Raw genomic sequence first — 18,566 nt, forward strand, 5'->3', positions numbered from 1 at the left:
AAAAGACAACAAATAGACTAGAAGTCTTTCGGAAAGATTTAGTAGCTTCAACATAATATTTCAAAGCTCTAACAACATCCAAAGAATGCAACGATTTCTCCTTAGAATTCTTAGGATTAGGACATAATGAAGGAACCACAATTTCTCTACTAATGTTGTTGGAATTCACAACTTTAGGTAAAAATTCAAAAGAAGTTCGCAACACCGACTTATCCTGATGAAAAATCAGAAAAGGAGACTCACAAGAAAGAGCAGATAATTCAGAAACTCTTCTGGCAGAAGAGATGGCCAAAAGGAACAAAACTTTCCAAGAAAGTAATTTAATGTCCAATGAATGCATAGGTTCAAATGGAGGAGCTTGAAGAGCCCCCAGAACCAAATTCAAACTCCAAGGAGGAGAAATTGACTTAATGACAGGCTTTATACAAACCAAAGCTTGTACAAAACAATGAATATCAGGAAGAATAGCAATCTTTCTCTGAAAAAGAACAGAAAGAGCAGAGATTTGTCCTTTCAAGGAACTTGCAGACAAACCCTTATCTAAACCATCCTGAAGAAACTGTAATATTCTCGGTATTCTAAAAGAATGCCAAGAAAAATGATGAGAAAGACACCAAGAAATATAAGTCTTCCAGACGCTATAATATATCTCTCTAGATACAGATTTACGAGCCTGTAACATAGTATTATTCACAGAGTCAGAGAAACCTCTGTGACCAAGAATCAAGCGTTCAATCTCCATACCTTTAAATTTAAGGATTTGAGATCCTGATGGAAAAAAGGACCTTGAGACAGAAGGTCTGGTCTTAACGGAAGAGTCCACGGTTGGCAAGAGGCCATCCGGACAAGATCCGCATACCAAAACCTGTGAGACCATGCCGGAGCTAGCAGCAGAACAAACGAGCATTCCTTCAGAATCTTGGAGATTACTCTTGGAAGAAGAACTAGAGGCGGAAAGATATAGGCAGGATGATACTTCCAAGGAAGTGATAATGCATCCACTGCCTCCGCCTGAGGATCCCGGGATCTGGACAGATACCTGGGAAGTTTCTTGTTTAGATGAGACGCCATCAGATCTATTTCTGGAAGTTCCCACATTTGAACAATCTGAAGAAATACCTCTGGGTGAAGAGACCATTCGCCCGGATGCAACGTTTGGCGACTGAGATAATCCGCTTCCCAATTGTCTATACCTGAGATATGAACCGCAGAAATTAGACAGGAGCTGGATTCCGCCCAAACCAAAATTCGAGATACTTCTTTCATAGCCAGAGGACTGTGAGTCCCTCCTTGATGATTGATGTATGCCACAGTTGTGACATTGTCTGTCTGAAAACAAATGAACGATTCTCTCTTCAGAAGAGGCCAAAACTGAAGAGCTCTGAAAATTGCACGGAGTTCTAAAATATTGATCAGTAATCTCACCTCCTGAGATTCCCAAACTCCTTGTGCCGTCAGAGATCCGCACACAGCTCCCCAACCTGTGAGACTTGCATCTGTTGAAATTACAGTCCAGGTCGGAAGCACAAAAGAAGCCCCCTGAATTAAACGATGGTGATCTGTCCACCACGTTAGAGAGTGTCGAACAATCGGTTTTAAAGATATTAATTGAGATATCTTTGTGTAATCCTTGCACCATTGATTCAGCATACAGAGCTGAAGAGGTCGCATGTGAAAACGAGCAAAGGGGATCGCGTCCGATGCAGCAGTCATAAGACCTAGAATTTCCATGCATAAGGCTACCGAAGGGAATGATTGTGACTGAAGGTTTCGACAAGCTGCAATCAATTTTAGACGTCTCTTGTCTGTTAAAGACAGAGTCATGGACACTGAATCTATCTGGAAACCCAGAAAGGTTACCCTTGTCTGAGGAATCAAAGAACTTTTTGGTAAATTGATCCTCCAACCATGATCTTGAAGAAACAACACAAGTCGATTCGTATGAGATTCTGCTAAATGTAAAGACTGAGCAAGTACCAAGATATCGTCCAAATAAGGAAATACCACAATACCCTGTTCTCTGATTACAGACAGAAGGGCACCGAGAACCTTTGTAAAAATTCTTGGAGCTGTAGCTAGGCCAAACGGCAGAGCCACAAACTGGTAATGCTTGTCCAGAAAAGAGAATCTCAGGAACTGATAATGATCTGGATGAATCGGAATATGCAGATATGCATCCTGTAAATCTATTGTGGACATATAATTCCCTTGCTGAACAAAAGGCAAGATAGTCCTTACAGTTACCATCTTGAACGTTGGTATCCTTACATAACGATTCAATATTTTTAGATCCAGAACTGGTCTGAAGGAATTCTCCTTCTTTGGTACAATGAAGAGATTTGAATAAAACCCCATCCCCTGTTCCGGAACTGGAACTGGCATAATTACTCCAGTCAACTCTAGATCTGAAACACAATTCAGAAATGCTTGAGCTTTTACTGGATTTACTGGGACACGGGAAAGAAAAAATCTCTTTGCAGGAGGTCTCATCTGGAAACCAATTCTGTACCCTTCTGAAACAATGTTCTGAATCCAAAGATTGTGAACAGAATTGATCCAAATTTCCTTGAAAAAACGTAACCTGCCCCCTACCAGCTGAGCTGGAATGAGGGCCGCACCTTCATGTGGACTTAGAAGCAGGCTTTGCCTTTCTAGCTGGCTTAGATTTATTCCAGACTGGAGATGGTTTCCAAACTGAAACTGCTCCTGAAGATGAAGGATCAGGCTTTTGTTCTTTGTTGAAACGAAAGGAACAAAAACGATTATTAGCCCTGTTTTTACCTTTAGATTTTTTATCCTGTGGTAAAAACGTTCCTTTCCCACCAGTAACAGTTGAAATAATAGAATCCAACTGAGAACCAAATAATTTGTTACCCTGGAAAGAAATAGAAAGTAGAGTTGATTTAGAAGCCATATCAGCATTCCAAGTTTTAAGCCATAAAGCTCTTCTAGCTAAAATAGCTAGAGACATAAACCTGACATCAACTCTGATAATATCAAAAATGGCATCACAGATGAAATTATTAGCATGCTGAAGAAGAATAATAATATCATGAGAATCATGATGTGTTACTTGTTGCGCTAAAGTTTCCAACCAAAAAGTTGAAGCTGCAGCAACATCAGCCAAAGATATAGCAGGTCTAAGAAGATTACCTGAACACAGATAAGCTTTTCTTAGAAAGGATTCAATTTTCCTATCTAAAGGATCCTTAAACGAAGTACCATCTGACGTAGGAATAGTAGTACGTTTAGCAAGGGTAGAAATAGCCCCATCAACTTTAGGGATTTTGTCCCAAAATTCTAATCTGTCAGACGGCACAGGATATAATTGCTTGAAACGTTTAGAAGGAGTAAATGAATTACCCAATTTATCCCATTCTTTGGAAATTACTGCAGAAATAGCATTAGGAACAGGAAAAACTTCTGGAATAACCACAGGAGCTTTAAATACCTTATCCAAACGTTTAGAATTAGTATCAAGAGGACCAGAATCCTCTATTTCTAAAGCAAATAGTACTTCTTTAAGTAAAGAACGAATAAATTCCATTTTAAATAAATATGAAGATTTATCAGCATCAACCTCTGAGACAGAATCCTCTGAACCAGAAGAGTCATCAGAATCAGAATGATGATGTTCATTTAAAAATTCATCTGTAGGGAGAGAAGTTTTAAAAGATTTTTTCTGTTTACTAGAAGGAGAAATAACAGACATAGCCTTCTTTATGGATTCAGAAACAAAATCTCTTATGTTATCAGGAACATTCTGCACCTTAGATGTTGAGGGAACTGCAACAGGCAATGGTACATTACTAAAGGAAATATTATCTGCTTTAACAAGTTTGTCATGACAATCAATACAAACAACAGCCGGAGGAATAGCTACCAAAAGTTTACAGCAGATACACTTAGAAGATACTACAGGAAAATCGCTGTCTAGTGCTGGATCTACCAAAGCTGACTCAGATGCAACGTGAGACATCTTGCAATATGTAAGAGAAAAAACATATAAAGCAAAATTGATCAAATTCCTTAAATGACAGTTTCAGGAATGGGAAAGAATGCCAAAGAACAAGCTTCTAGCAACCAGAAGCAATAAAAAATGAGACTTAAATAATGTGGAGATAAAAGCGACGCCCATATTTTTTAGCGCCAAATCAGACGCCCACATTATTTGGCGCCTAAATGCTTTTGGCGCCAAAATGACGCCACATCCGGAACGCCGACATCCTTGGCGCAAAATAACGTCAAAAAAATGACGCAACTTCCGGCGACACGTATGACGCTGGAAACGGAAAAGAATTTTTGCGCCAAAAAAGTCCGCGCCAAGAATGACGCAATAAAATGAAGCATTTTCAGCCCCCGCGAGCCTAACAGCCCACAGGGAAAAAAGAGTCAAATTTTTGAAGGTAAGAAAAAAATGATTAATTCAAATGCATTATCCCAAATATGAAACTGACTGTCTGAAAAATAAGGAAAGTTGAACATCCTGAGTCAAGGCAAATAAATGTTTGAATACATATATTTAGAACTTTATAAACAAAGTGCCCAACCATAGCTTAGAGTGTCACAGAAAATAAGATTTACTTACCCCAGGACACTCATCTACATGTTTGTAGAAAGCCAAACCAGTACTGAAACGAGAATCAGCAGAGGTAATGGTATATATAAGAGTATATCGTCGATCTGAAAAGGGAGGTAAGAGATGAATCTCTACAACCGATAACAGAGAACCTATGAAATAGACCCCGTAGAAGGAGATCACTGCATTCAAATAGGCAATACTCTCTTCACATCCCTCTGACATTCACTGCACGCTGAGAGGAAAACCGGGCTCCAACTTGCTGCGGAGCGCATATCAACGTAGAATCTAGCACAAACTTACTTCACCACCTCCATCGGAGGCAAAGTTTGTAAAACTGAATTGTGGGTGTGGTGAGGGGTGTATTTATAGGCATTTTGAGGTTTGGGAAACTTTGCCCCTCCTGGTAGGAATGTATATCCCATACGTCACTAGCTCATGGACTCTTGCTAATTACATGAAAGAAATACAAATTTTCCTATAAGTTTTTTGTTTGTTTTTTGTTTTTTTTATGTTCTCTAAATGTGTTTATTTATTGTGTTATTTGTCAAATAATAATAAAGGTATAAATCACACTTAACAGTGTTAAAACCATTTTATGAAAGGTCTGGTATGAATTATTATTATTTATACAGTGCCATTATATTCCCAAGCACTAAACTGGGTACATTAATACACCATGATAACAAAACCAAACCTAAATTAAAAGTAACAGTAAATGCCTAAAGATTTTAATATAAAATGTTAAGATTTGCATAGTAAAATTTCCAAGTAATTTAGCTTTGAAAATTGTGGATTTTCTTATTCTCTGCACTTGAAATGCAACCTATAGACTTTTAAGGCTAAACCTTCTACATATCTTCCCCTATTTTGATTTAACTGATAACTGTAAAAAAAATGCACTTTATAAAAACATTATGTTGTATACAGTTTCAAGCCCTGATTGGCTCCTCCAAATAAGGCAAGTGGTGTGTGACGTTTGACAATTAAAAAACAATTGCAGCAAACAAGATGCTAATTTTTTTAAAATCTTTAGACTTGGCTGATATGTTATTCTATAGCAACAAAACAGAAATGTCTTGTAATTACAGGGTGTTTAATGTCCCTTTAACATATTGATATGCGAACTTACAATTGATGTGATTTTTAATTGGGATGATATAGATAAGAGGGTATTGTCTGGCAATTGGTTTAATGAACATGCAGTGAAACAAATAAAAATTATCAATGTATTAAAAGTTATGAAGATTGGAGGAAAGTTTGGACAAGCAAGAGAAGGCGTTCTACAGAGCAGCCCCACCGCTCAGAGAGAAGTTTTCACATGGGAAAAGTCTTTAAGTTGCGAATGACAGAAGGTGACTGCTAGTAATAAGTTCTAAGCATAGGGACGAATGGGTCAGTAGGTCATTATTTGTCAATGCATTACCTGAAAGAAGATCAATGCCTGCAAAAAACAGTTCAGCAATCACATCATGTATCTCCGGTTCATCAGGAACAGGAGGTCCAGCATGCAACACATGTCTGTTACTGTCTGAGAGGGCTTCTAGGATAGCAAGAAACTGGGCTGCACCACTGCTGAACATCTCTAACAGTAGCTTCTCCGTGTTAGTACGAGGCCAAGGAAGCTAGAACAGACAACATAATATAGATTAAATAAAGAACAATTTCAATTATTATTATTAATAGCCAATTTATTTGAATAACTTCCCTTACAGGTTATGTACATTGAAGAACACTTTGTTCTAAGTGTGGAGACAATCCTTCTGTAATGTTCCCTTTTATTATTCCGATCAGAATGGAATTTTTCATTAAAGGAGACTAGAATATATCATATGTTATATGGAATTATTTAAGTAATGGTTTATATTTATGAAGTTCACAACAATGAAGAAAATGCAATTATATTTATTTATATACAAACCTTTTCTAAATCTTTTAGATTTATATTTTGCTTTGGTCGAAGCATTCCTTTTGGTTTCCTTCTAGATTCAAAAACGGCTCTTTTGAAGATCATAACGGCCATCTAAGGAAATATGATTAGAATAATTAGAGATGTGTAATGTAACCTTCCCCTGCAGATTCCACCTTGCCACTTTCATATACTGGTGGACTAGTGGAAATTCTATTAATAAAGCGTATGAATGGGAAGCTTCTGGTATAAAGTTATATAAACTGATTAACTAAAATGATTTACAGGGAAGTATAAATCTTGATGTAATAAAAAAACAAAATGAAGGAACTTTATGAAAAGAAAAAATGGCAACTGCGCATTGGGTGCACATCTAATATAATGTATTTTACTTGCAGCAAAAATGATGTTATATCACTTTAGCAAAACAGGTTTGAACGCAAAACATTAATCACATTTTATGTAAGTTAAAGAAAAAAAAAATCACCTTACAAATCTACATTAAAGTGAGATTAAGCACTAAATACATTTTATAAGCATAATATTGAGGTAATTTTGCTCCGTCTTCGAGTCATGAGTGCCGCCATGTTGAAATCTTTCACTACATTCCAATGCTGACCTGTTTGCACATGTGCAGCAACTCTCCTCCAGATACTCGCAGTATAAACTAGGTTCCATAATGGTAGCACCCATGGTTAGAGAGAAGTGCATGAAATGTATTTAGTGTCCCTATGTGTTTAGTGTCCCTTTTAACCTTAAAGGGACAGTTCACCCAAAACTTTTCTCCCCTCTAAATTATTACCAATGATCCTTTTAACCTGTTAGAGTGTATTAAATGATTACAAGTAGCTCCTTTACTCTTATTTCAGCATTTGAAATAGCTTATTTAGCCTGTGGTATTACCACCTATACTGAACAAATTAATACTGGAGTATAGGCTATTGACAAGCCTAAGTATACACAGCCCGCAGAAGAGATTACACTCTCAGTGGGAATAAAATGATCATTTTCCATTGTTCTCTCTATGTATTGAGCTTTGGTGTTTAAGCCAAATAAAAGATAAGGAAGCAAATCTGTTTACACAAACTTAGAACATAATGAGATCTAATATCGCCTTTAAGTTCAACCCATTGTAATTGGCTGTGCTTTCAAAGCACAAAATCAGCTACTTCATATACACAAATAAGCATGCCTCAATTCCTCAAATATTTTATACTCTGCAGTTGGTATAACAAGTCATTTAAAAAACATTAATGGAAAAACTATTTTACAGTGTACTGTCCCTTTCATACACATTTTATAGAGACTAACTGCATCTCTTGTGATAGCGTTTTCAAATCATAACTTTATTCTGACAGTCTTCATTCCATAATAAACACTGCATGTTGTGTGCTTATGTGTATTGACCATGTTCCAAGAATTATTCTCAAAAAGCTTTGTGGTTTAAAGGGACATGAAACCCACATGTTTTTCTTTCATGGTTCAGAAAGTGCATGCGATTTTAAACAGCTTTCCAATTTACTTCTATTATCTAATTTGTTTTGTTATCTTGGTACCTAGGTAAGCTCAGGAGCTGCTGATTTGTGGCTTCATATACATGCCTTTAATTTATTGGCTCACCCAATGCATTCAGCTAGCTCCCAGTAGTGCATTGCTGCTTCTTCGACAAAGAATACCAAGAGAATGAAGCAAATTATATAATAGAAGTAAATTGTAACGTTGTTTAAAATTGTATTCTCTACCTGAATTGTGAAATAAAATTTTGGGGTTTCATGTCCCTTTAAGTTGCATACAATAAATGCTCTAGAAAATATACCAAAGCTAAAGACATGTGTGTGAGGTCAATTATATTGCAGTGCAGTGGGTTGAATATGTCACTGATCTCCAGCCTTGACATAATTAAAGGGATATAAAAGTGCAAAAAGAAAATGCTTTAATATGTTACAGCATTTTATTATTGCCCTATTGCTTATATATAACTGATTGTTTAACTGTGGCAAATAGATTAAACACATAGTTAAAGTTAACTCCAGAGCAGAAATGAACAACTGGGAGCTTGCTGAACACATCTGGTGAGCCAGTGACAAGAGACTCATTTGTGTAGTCACCAATCACTAGTTAGCTCCCAGTAGTGTAGGATATGTTTATATTCTTTTCAACAAAGCATGCCAAGAAAACATAGTCAATTTGATAATAGAAGTGAATTTAAAAGCGTCTAAAAAGTACATGCTCCGCATCTATATCCCTTTAATTTAAAAGAGTCCAGTACTGTACAGCTGCTCACTAGGGACACTAAACCCAAACAATTTCTTTCATGATTCAAGTAGAGAACATAATTTTAAACAACATTCCAATTTACTTCTATTATCTAGTTTGCTTCATTATTTAGATATCTTTTGTTGAAGAAATAGCAATGCACATGGGTGAGCCAATCATATGAGGCATCTACGTACAGCAACCAATCAGCAGCTACTGAGCATATCTAGATATGCTTTTCAGCACAGTATATCAAGAGAATAAAGCAAATTAGATAATAGAAGTAAATTAGAAAGTTGTTTAAAATTGCCTGCTCTTTCTAAATCATAAAAGAAAAAAATTGGGTTTCATGTCCCTTTAACTTATATTAAAGACACCAGTTTTCTGAAAGGTCCCAAATGGTGTGTAAGATGCTGAAAAGTCTTCATAATCTGGGGGGACTTCAGCTCAAGACTCAAGCTTAGCTTGTGGTGCTCTGTTACTTCCAGAATCAGGAAGAGAAGTGGCTGAACTTGGGCATAAGGATTAGTGAACTAAGTTTCATAAATGTTTATGGCTATCTGCAGCAGTAGGTTGTGAGCTTGGACATGGCAGCCCAGAGATGACGTTAAAAATGTAGTCAAATATTATCTTTAAACTCAATAAACTCAATACTTGGTGATCATGGGTACAAATTAGTGTTTACTTTATATTATATTATACGGATTCAACTAAATTATTAAGTTTGTTTTATATTTTGTGTTGCCTTATACTGTAACTTGACTGAGACTTTTTAAATGTAGTGTAGTATTTTTAATGTAGTAAAATATGATTTGCCTTTGATAAAAATATAAAAACATAAATTATGCATACCAGATAATTTAATTTCCTTCTGTATAAGGAGAGTCCACAGCATCATTCCTTACTGTTGGGAAATATTAAACCTGGCCACCAGGAGGAGGCAAAGACACCCCAGTCAAAGGCTTAAATATCTCTCCCACTTCCCCCATCCCCCAGTGATTCTGCCGAGGGAACAAAGAACAGTAGGAGAAATATCAGGGTATAAATGGTGCCAGAAGAAAAATATAATTTAGAGGGCCGCCCATCGGAGAACACAGGCGGGGGCCGTGGACTCTCCTTATAGAGAAGGAAAGGAAATTATCTGGTAAGCAAAAACATCAAACTTGTAAAATTTAGAAAAAGTGTGTAAGGAGGACCAGGTAGCCGCCTTACAAATCTGATCCATAGAGGCCCAAGAGGAAGCCACTGCTCTAGTAGAATGAGCCGTAATCCTCTGAGGAGGTTTATGTCCTGCTGTCTCATAAGCAAGGCGGATAACACTCCTTAACCAAAAAGATAAGGAAGTCGAAGAGACCTTCTGTCCCTTACGCTTCCTGGAATAGGCAACAAACAAGGACGAAGTTTGTCTAAAATCCTTAGTAGCTTGAAGGTACAGCTTCAAAGAGCAAACCATGTCTAGATTATGAAGCAAACGTTCGTTCACAGAAGAAGGATTGGGACACAAGGAAGGAACCACAATCTCTTGATTGATGTTGCGGTCTGACATGACCTTAAGAAGAAAAACTAACTTAGTACATAGGACAGCCTTATCAGAATGGAACACCAGATAAGGAGGCTCACATTGCAAGGCGGCAATCTCAGATACTCTGCACGCAGAAGCAATAGCCAGTAGAAAAAGAAACTTCAAAACATCACTACTCATATATATATATATATATACCCCTTGCTCTAAGAAATGGCTCAATGTATATGCAGGAAAAACAGTCTGTATGATACAGTGCAGTCCCCAATATCTTCAGAGCTATAACAGTATAAACCTTGATGACTTGTTCAGTAGTGAGTTCACAAAACATATTGATACTATGTTCTAAGGTTAAAATGGACATCTAGGACAAGTCTACATTGTTCAGATTGTACATGTAACAATCATAATACAGACAACAGAAGGGATCACCTATTTCATGTATCTTATTAGATATAAGCATTGGGGTTTCTTAACATTAGTGAATAAAGTGTGAAAATATCCCCCATGAATTACATTAAAGGTGGGTTTATTTCTATTGTGGGCCCATTGTATCTTGGTCAGCTGTTTAAGTTCTCTGACCAATTCATTACTATTATTCTAACAAATTTTCTAGAATTAGTATACTAGGGATATATAAAATGTTGTTGGTTTCTCCGCTATATATATGTACTTGAATCACTTAATAATTGTGCATAATGACTGACTATACTAATTAAATGTTTCAGTTTCAGCCACATTATACATAACTCAAGACTAAGGGACACGTATGAACTAATATATACATGTAGTATGTCCAGAATATTGTAAACACGTCCAATAGATCTTGAGTTTGTATTTTCGTTGCATGCCAAACTAAATCAAATTGCTGTTTTGTTTTTTAAGCTTAGAAACCAAATCTGTTAGACCATAATGGATGAATGCATTTGTGTCTATAGCATAATTTATCTCTTGACATATTGATTTTAAAAATGTACAGGAGGCAACCTTATCAGCTTTTAATGATGGGGCGAAAATCTAAAGTGTGAGAAAGTTGTATTGCGTTCAAGCAGACCTGGGGAAAAACTTCAGACATACCAAAGGTATCACCAACACATACAAATGTACGGCCATTTTAAAAATTAATAGCACCACATAGGCTAAACAAGCTTTATTGCATCTAGCCCTATGTCAGACAGAATGTATACAAAGCGTCCACAAAAAGGCAACGATATTCTGGTACAAACACCATCTTTTCTGGCGGAGGACCATTCGGTATCTCTTCTCTCTCTTCTTCGATCTCATGGATGGAAGATAAATCTAGAAAAGAGTTCTCTTATTCCAAGCACCAGGGTAGAATTCCTGGGTACTATAATAGACTCCATATCCATGAGGATATTTAAAACAGAACAGAGACGTTGCAAGCTTGCTTCAGCATGTCTTGCCCTCCGGACCTCCTTAAGACCCTCTGTGGCTCAGTATTTGGAGGTAATTGGTCTCATGGTGTCCAGCATGGACATCATTTCCTTTGCCAGGCTCTGTCTCAGACCGCTGCAACTGTGCCTGCTGAGGCAGTGGAACGGCGATCATTCCGATCTGTCTCAACAGATCTCTCTGGACAACCAGTCAAGAGAATCGCTCTCTTAGTGGCTCTGTCCAGATTATCTGTCCCGAGGGACATCCTTCTTAAGACCATCCTGGGAGATTGTGACTATGAATGCAAGTCTATCAGGATGGGGAGCTGTTTAGGGTGCCAAGAAGGCACAGGGCCTGTGGTCTCAGGAGGAACGCTCCCTCCCGATCAACATTCTGGAACATAGTTGAGAGGGCAGGCATACCAAGGCCTCCTCATAATATAAACAGGTATTACTATTTGGAATAGAGGGAGTACCCTCTAGTATCTCAGAATCCTCCATAGCTTAAGCTAATGACAGTAGGACACAGAAAATAAAACGATCTTAGTTATTTCTCAAGAAATGGCACCTTTATACTACCAATAGCTGGGGCACTCACCACCTCTTAGACCCAGACAATGCAGAGAAAAAGCGTCTTCTCCGACAGCCAGCTTGGTCAGGAAAGAGGACATGAAAGCGAGACCATTTCCGGTCACATGGTGCGTAAGGCAGATCCGCCCCTGCTATGAGAAAAAGTGTGCCAAGCTACAAGCTGTGCAGTGTTCAAAGTGAAAGTAAAAACCTGTGCGTTCCAGTCACATAACAAACAGTCTATAAGTCCAATAAAATTCACACATAAAGCAACATAATATCAAAGCATCACATTTGATCAATCCCCACTGTTCAATAATCCCCCTCAGGAGATATTAACCCATGATTCTATTAAGATAAAAGGAGCCACGCTGTGAACCTGTCTTCTAGTGTTTTCAACATATGTAAAAATTGAAACGATCTTACCAGAATCCATGCTGTGGAACATAAACACGGCCTCTCAAGTGTGACAGTCTTGTAGCATTGCTCCTGACATGGACTTGAGAGAGAGAACAAGCAGGTAGTGAAACTCGTCAACACTGATTTCTTAGGAGCTGATTGCTTAGGAGCTGTTAGCAGGTAGTCTGGATAGGTTTGCAGTTAGACTCTAACTTTCGTCAATGCTCTCACTGAAAGGCTGACAAGACTACTTAAAACTCCAGTCCCATATCAAAGGGTAGATACCCTTCCAAAGGAACTACTCTGAAATCTTCTGACACTTCTCTGCCATCCTCCTGTGACAAAAGGCAAAGAATGACTGGGGGATTGGCGAAGTGGGAGAGGTATTTAAGCCTTTGACTGGGGTGTCTTTGCCTCCTCCTAGTGGCCAGGTTCATTATTTCCCAACAGTAAGGAATGATGCCGTGGACTCTCCTTATATTGCAAATTGCATTTGTGTCTATAGCATAATTTATCTCTTGACATATTGATTTTAAAAATGTACAGGAGGCAACCTTATCAGCTTTTAATGATGGGGCGAAAATGTAAAGTGTGAGAAAGTTGTATTGCGTTCAAGCAGACCTGGGGAAAAACTTCAGACATACCAAAGGTATCACCAACACATAAAAATGTACGGCCATTTTCAAAATTAATAAAGGCAAAAGTGAATGACATTTACATTTAGAAGCCAGAATCACATTTATATAGCAGTATATTAGCACTTTCTGATGTAAATGTACTGACAAATGTGTGGCATGGTTAGGTTTGTAAATCATGCAATGTGATTTCGCAATTCTCAGAATTGGAAAAACCTCAGTTTTCAAATTTAAATTACAGGAAAATAGGGCAAAATAAATAAAGTATATTGCAAAGTTGTTATTTTTTTAGTATACCTATACTGCATATTTCAGTCTCAAAGTGTTTCATGATCATTTAAGTTACATTCTACATTCTAATGCATTTCTCTTTCCGGTGAGAAAGGCAATAAACCCCTCCCCCCCCCATATCAGGCTACCCTAACAGTTCCCTTTTCATATTCTACGTGGCAATTTAAAAAACTGGTGGAAACAGCAGTAGCACCATATAGGCTAAACAAGCTTTATTGCATCTAGCCCTATGTCAGACAGAATGTATACAAAGCGTCCACAAAAAGGCAAAGTGGTAGTACGGCTCAAATCAAAAACATCCTTTATTTGAAAGATAAAAAAGGTACCGACAAGGGCAAGTACAACATACAAGTAAGTTAAAAAGTAGTTAGAGTGACGCATTTTTTCGCATCACTCTACAGTGCATAACATTAGGATAACACGTATTAACTACACCTTGGGATACAGTTGGATCACGGCAACAGTGAGGTTAGGCTAGTGCTGTTAGCAACTTTGTTGTAAAAAAATACAGAATGTATAAACAGCCATGCAGTATACGTGACATGAAAAAGACTATCTTAACAGCAGTAAGTATATATTTATACCACTCATTTGATAGGCAAAAATCAAAATTAAAATGGAAGTAAACAAACTGATGTCCCCAAATACTATTTCTACGGAGAAGGTTTTGCATTGTAGAATGCAGCAGGATTAGAAAATTAACCTTAAAGGGGCAGTATACTATAAAATTATTTTTCCCTTACTGTGTTTCCAATTACTTTTTTTTTTACCAACTGCAGAGTATAAAATGTATGAGAATTTGCTTTTTAAGGTTTATTTGTTTATGTGGAAAAGCTGATTTTGTGTTTTGAAGCCACAACCTAATAAAATGGTAGGTATAATCAGATCTCATTACTTTATCACATTGTGTACATATACAGGCTTCTTTATCTTATATCTGTCAGTAAACCAAAGACTAATACTTGGAGAGAACAATGGAAAATTAAAATGTTATTACCGTATCTCTTCTATACCCTATGGGGAGTGTAAATTCTTCTGCTGGCTGTGTTTACACAGTTAATCTATAGCTTGGACCTAAGGCCAAAAACTTTCATAATAGGTGGGGATACCACAGGCTAAATCAACTATTTCAAATGTCAATATAATGGTAAAGGAAATACTTGTAAACAATTTAATACACTCCAGCAGGCAAAGTGGATCATGGGGAATGAATTAATGGGGAGAACATTTTTGAGTAAACTGTCCCTTTAAGGGATAGAACTGTTTCCATCCCAATGTGTTTAACAATATCGTTCCTAGATTGTAGCTCCTGTCCAGCTGCTCCCAGTACTTTACTTTTTCACACACAAGAGTTCATTGTTTACCTTCAAAGTGGCTTCTCTAAAAGCTTTTTTTGCCTCCTCAGAGTCTGAAGTATCGCTCATATTTTGAAGCCGACTAAGCTCATTGATTTTACTCAGAGCACGGCGGGCAAACACCTAAGAAGAAAGGTTATTCATAAAGAGGAAGACACAAAACAAAGAACAATGTTTATATTCTGATCATCAGCACCAATAAAATACTTTCTAATGTGATCTTCATAATATTCCAGTACATACTAAAAAGAAAACATTGCAAAGTTTTGGGTAGACAGCTGAATCGCAACATAGAGATAGAAAATTAAAACTTTTAACGTTTAAGTGAATGTCAAATCAGAGGCCCTTTAGAAATAAACCTGATTGTTAAAAAAAAAAATATCTTTAAAAGGTTAACACCGTTTGGTGATAACTATTTTCAAGCACACAATATGGCAATAGGCCACAACATTTGCATTCTCCAACCAAAGTTTTAAGAGTGCCAGTGACATCAAGTTAGATGTCGCTACCAGTTTATTAAGTCCCAACAATTAATCCGCCCTCCAGCACAAAGCTACCTGGATGTTTAACTCGAAGCAATGTATCCAAAGAAAACAAAAACATCACAGGATTTTCCCCCAAATTATGTCAAATTAATTGACTTTTTGGGGATGCACAATCAGGTTCTGAAGAAGGGGATTGAGTGCTTCCCAAAACGTCAATAAATTTGACATAATTTTGGTGAAAATCCTGTGATGTTACTGTTTTCTTTGGATAATTGTATATATACTATTTAAGAACTGCTATTGTAGCCAACAAACCAAGCAGTACTAGAGGCAAGTGCCACCTTGCAAATAGAAGATAAACATGTAGCCACTGCATAGTCTTCTGCAGTGATCGTTTGGCAAACAACCAATGTTATTGATGCCTTACCTTTGCTCAGAGGCCTCAGAGTCTTTAATAGCCTCTCAGTGAATTGTCTGCGGCAGAGTCATTGTACATCTACATGACAGCTAAGTCACTAAAACCCAAGATTGATTGATGTATATGTTATGGTTAAAGTTAGATATTGGGTAATCCTAGGAATACCCAGGTAAAATGGACATTACCCAAGCGGCTGTGGGTAAAGCCAATGTATGATCATAAATCCCCTAAGAGTGCAGCGTCACCGGATCAAACATATATAGCATGCACTGTACTTCCCCCATCTTCACTATCTTTTTTGCCAGAGGATCGGTTGGGCGCCCCCGTTCAACCCCCCAGGCGGAGGCAAAAGAGATAGTAGAGATGGGAGAATTACAGGACATCGTGCTTTACCCAAAGTCGCCAGGGGTAATGTCCATTTTACCCGGGTAATCCTAGGATTACCCAGATTTCTTACTTCACCAGTAACATATACACACTCTAATGGTGCTTAACTGTTTAAGGTTACATTTTTCATTACTAGAGATGAAACAGTGAACTGAAATATTGCCACTTTATAGCTTTATATCTCCAGAAATACTGCTCTTTTTTTTATTAAAACTGCCTTTTCGCTGTGTCAAATTTCACGTGTGTGAGTTGTACAACCACATATAACACCATATATAATGCTAAAGAATGGGTTCTCTAAAGTGTGTTTAACTACATAGAATAGTTTCAATTTTGTTTTTACTATTTTCCAAAATGAGTTTATTGGCAACACAAGTGAAAAAAAAGTCTATTTAAGCCCTTGATTTAAAGGGCCACTAAACCCAAAATCTTTCTTTCATGATTCAGATAAAGAAAATAAATTTAAACAACATTACAATTTACTTCTATTATTTATTTTGCTTCATTTTTTAGATATCCTTAGTTGAAGAAAAAGCAATGCACATGGTGAGCCAATCACACGAGGCTTCTTTGTGCAGCAACCAATCAGCAGCTGCTGAGCATATCTAGATATGCTTTTCAGCAAAGAATATCAAGAGAATAAAACAAATTAGATAATATAAGTAAATTAGAAAGATGTTTAAAATTGCATTCTCTTTCTAAATCATGAAAGAAAAAATGTGGGTGTCATGTCCCTTTAATAAACTTTGGACACCGCTGCTGTATGTAAACTAAATTGTACAATAAACAAAGTCACACATTTACCTCCCCATGGACACCCGCCTGGCTGTCGAAATAGCACTGACAAACAGCAGTGTACAGTGTTGTTCTCCATGGTAAATAGGCGAGAGACAGAAGTGGAACAGATGATTCCAAGCACACGCTGGCCCATAAGAGGAACTCAAGTACCTAAAAAAAAAAATAGATACTTGCTGTACTTGTTTGTTTTCTGATAAAATGCTGCCAATGACTTGACATTTATTATCTAATGATTTGTGCTGCATATATGACAAGTCAATAAAGAACTAACTAAGCAAGTTCACAGACTATCAACCAATAAATCCTGTAAAACTAATTTATATATAATGGGATGTTGCACAGTAGTAAGCGACAGTAGCAAATTGTCACTGCCCAACACTTCTTTGTGAGTTATGATTTTATTGATAGTTTATGTTAACTTGCATGTGAATGAGCAATGTAAAATAAGGTAATAACACATTCAGCCACTAGAGGGCCCTATTACATAATCAATCAGTTAAAACAGAAAATTTCATGATGCATAATGATCAGATAGGTTTTATTAAAGTCTACTTATAAATATGAATCTGCCTTACTTAAAATGAAAAAGAATAATATTTAGATAAAAAAGGAGGAAGATATTCAAATATTACTTTTATTTAGCCAATAAAGGGCCAGATTACAAGTGGCACGTTAACAGTTACGCACGAGCAATAAGGGATTTATTGTGGCTGTGTGTGCGCGTCAGGATTTGCGCTCGTATTACAACTTGGAAGTAAATGCGATCACTTGAGCGCAATCACGATTTATACTAGAATGATTACCGAGTCCTCAGAGCTCTGGTTAACTGTTTTGCGAAAGTAAAAGGTTGCACAAAACACACAAAAAAATACATTACAAAGTGCGGTTACACTCATATTAACACCATCTAATAAAAATTATTTAAAAATTAAAAATTGCACACAAAAGTTATCAAGCTCAAAGATATGAGGTCTCAGGTGTTAGGGAAAAAAAAGCAGGCAAAAGGCTTTAACAGAGATAAATACATATACATGTATAAAGTTGTATATGTTTGTATGTATATTTATATGTGTATATATGTATTTATATAAACACAAATAAATATGTACATATATATATATATATATATATATATATATATATATATAATTAATTATATATATATATATATTATATATATATATATATATATATATATATACATATATACATATATACATATACACACACACACGTTTTGCTCTATTAAACTGCAAAGGCTCCAATGCACATATATATATATATATATATATATATAATATATATTTATATAATATATTTATGCAATATTCATATTTAATCAAGTAAGTCTATGTATTTACTGTAAATATTTCACAGTACAATGTTCTTCACATAAGGCAATAGTCTATGTATACATATACATACATACACACACACACACACACATCTCAATATCATAAGAAAGAGAGCAAATGGCTGATGAAAATATACACAACTGTAGATTTAAATGTTTGGTATTAAGAAATAAATATCAAGTATCAGAGGATTTCACAGCACAACCCTAGTGG

The 18,566-nt window shown here is 36.6% G+C and overlaps 1 protein-coding gene across 1 annotated transcript in view; it reads right to left on the bottom strand.

Annotated features, from left to right (window-relative positions):
• The window catches only part of CFAP54 (cilia and flagella associated protein 54), a 901,430-nt gene that overhangs the window by 821,447 nt on the left and 61,417 nt on the right, over nt 1-18,566 (bottom strand). The window contains exons 6-9 of the mRNA XM_053719246.1: nt 17,005-17,148; nt 14,920-15,033; nt 6,501-6,602; nt 6,006-6,204 (exon numbers count right to left, since the gene is read on the bottom strand). Of these exons, the coding sequence (XP_053575221.1) occupies nt 6,006-6,204; nt 6,501-6,602; nt 14,920-15,033; nt 17,005-17,148 (559 nt within the window). The remainder of the gene's footprint in view (nt 1-6,005; nt 6,205-6,500; nt 6,603-14,919; nt 15,034-17,004; nt 17,149-18,566) is intronic.

The sequence above is a fragment of the Bombina bombina genome, chromosome 6 (assembly GCF_027579735.1).
Source record: "Bombina bombina isolate aBomBom1 chromosome 6, aBomBom1.pri, whole genome shotgun sequence".
NCBI classification, from domain to species: Eukaryota; Metazoa; Chordata; class Amphibia; order Anura; family Bombinatoridae; genus Bombina; species Bombina bombina.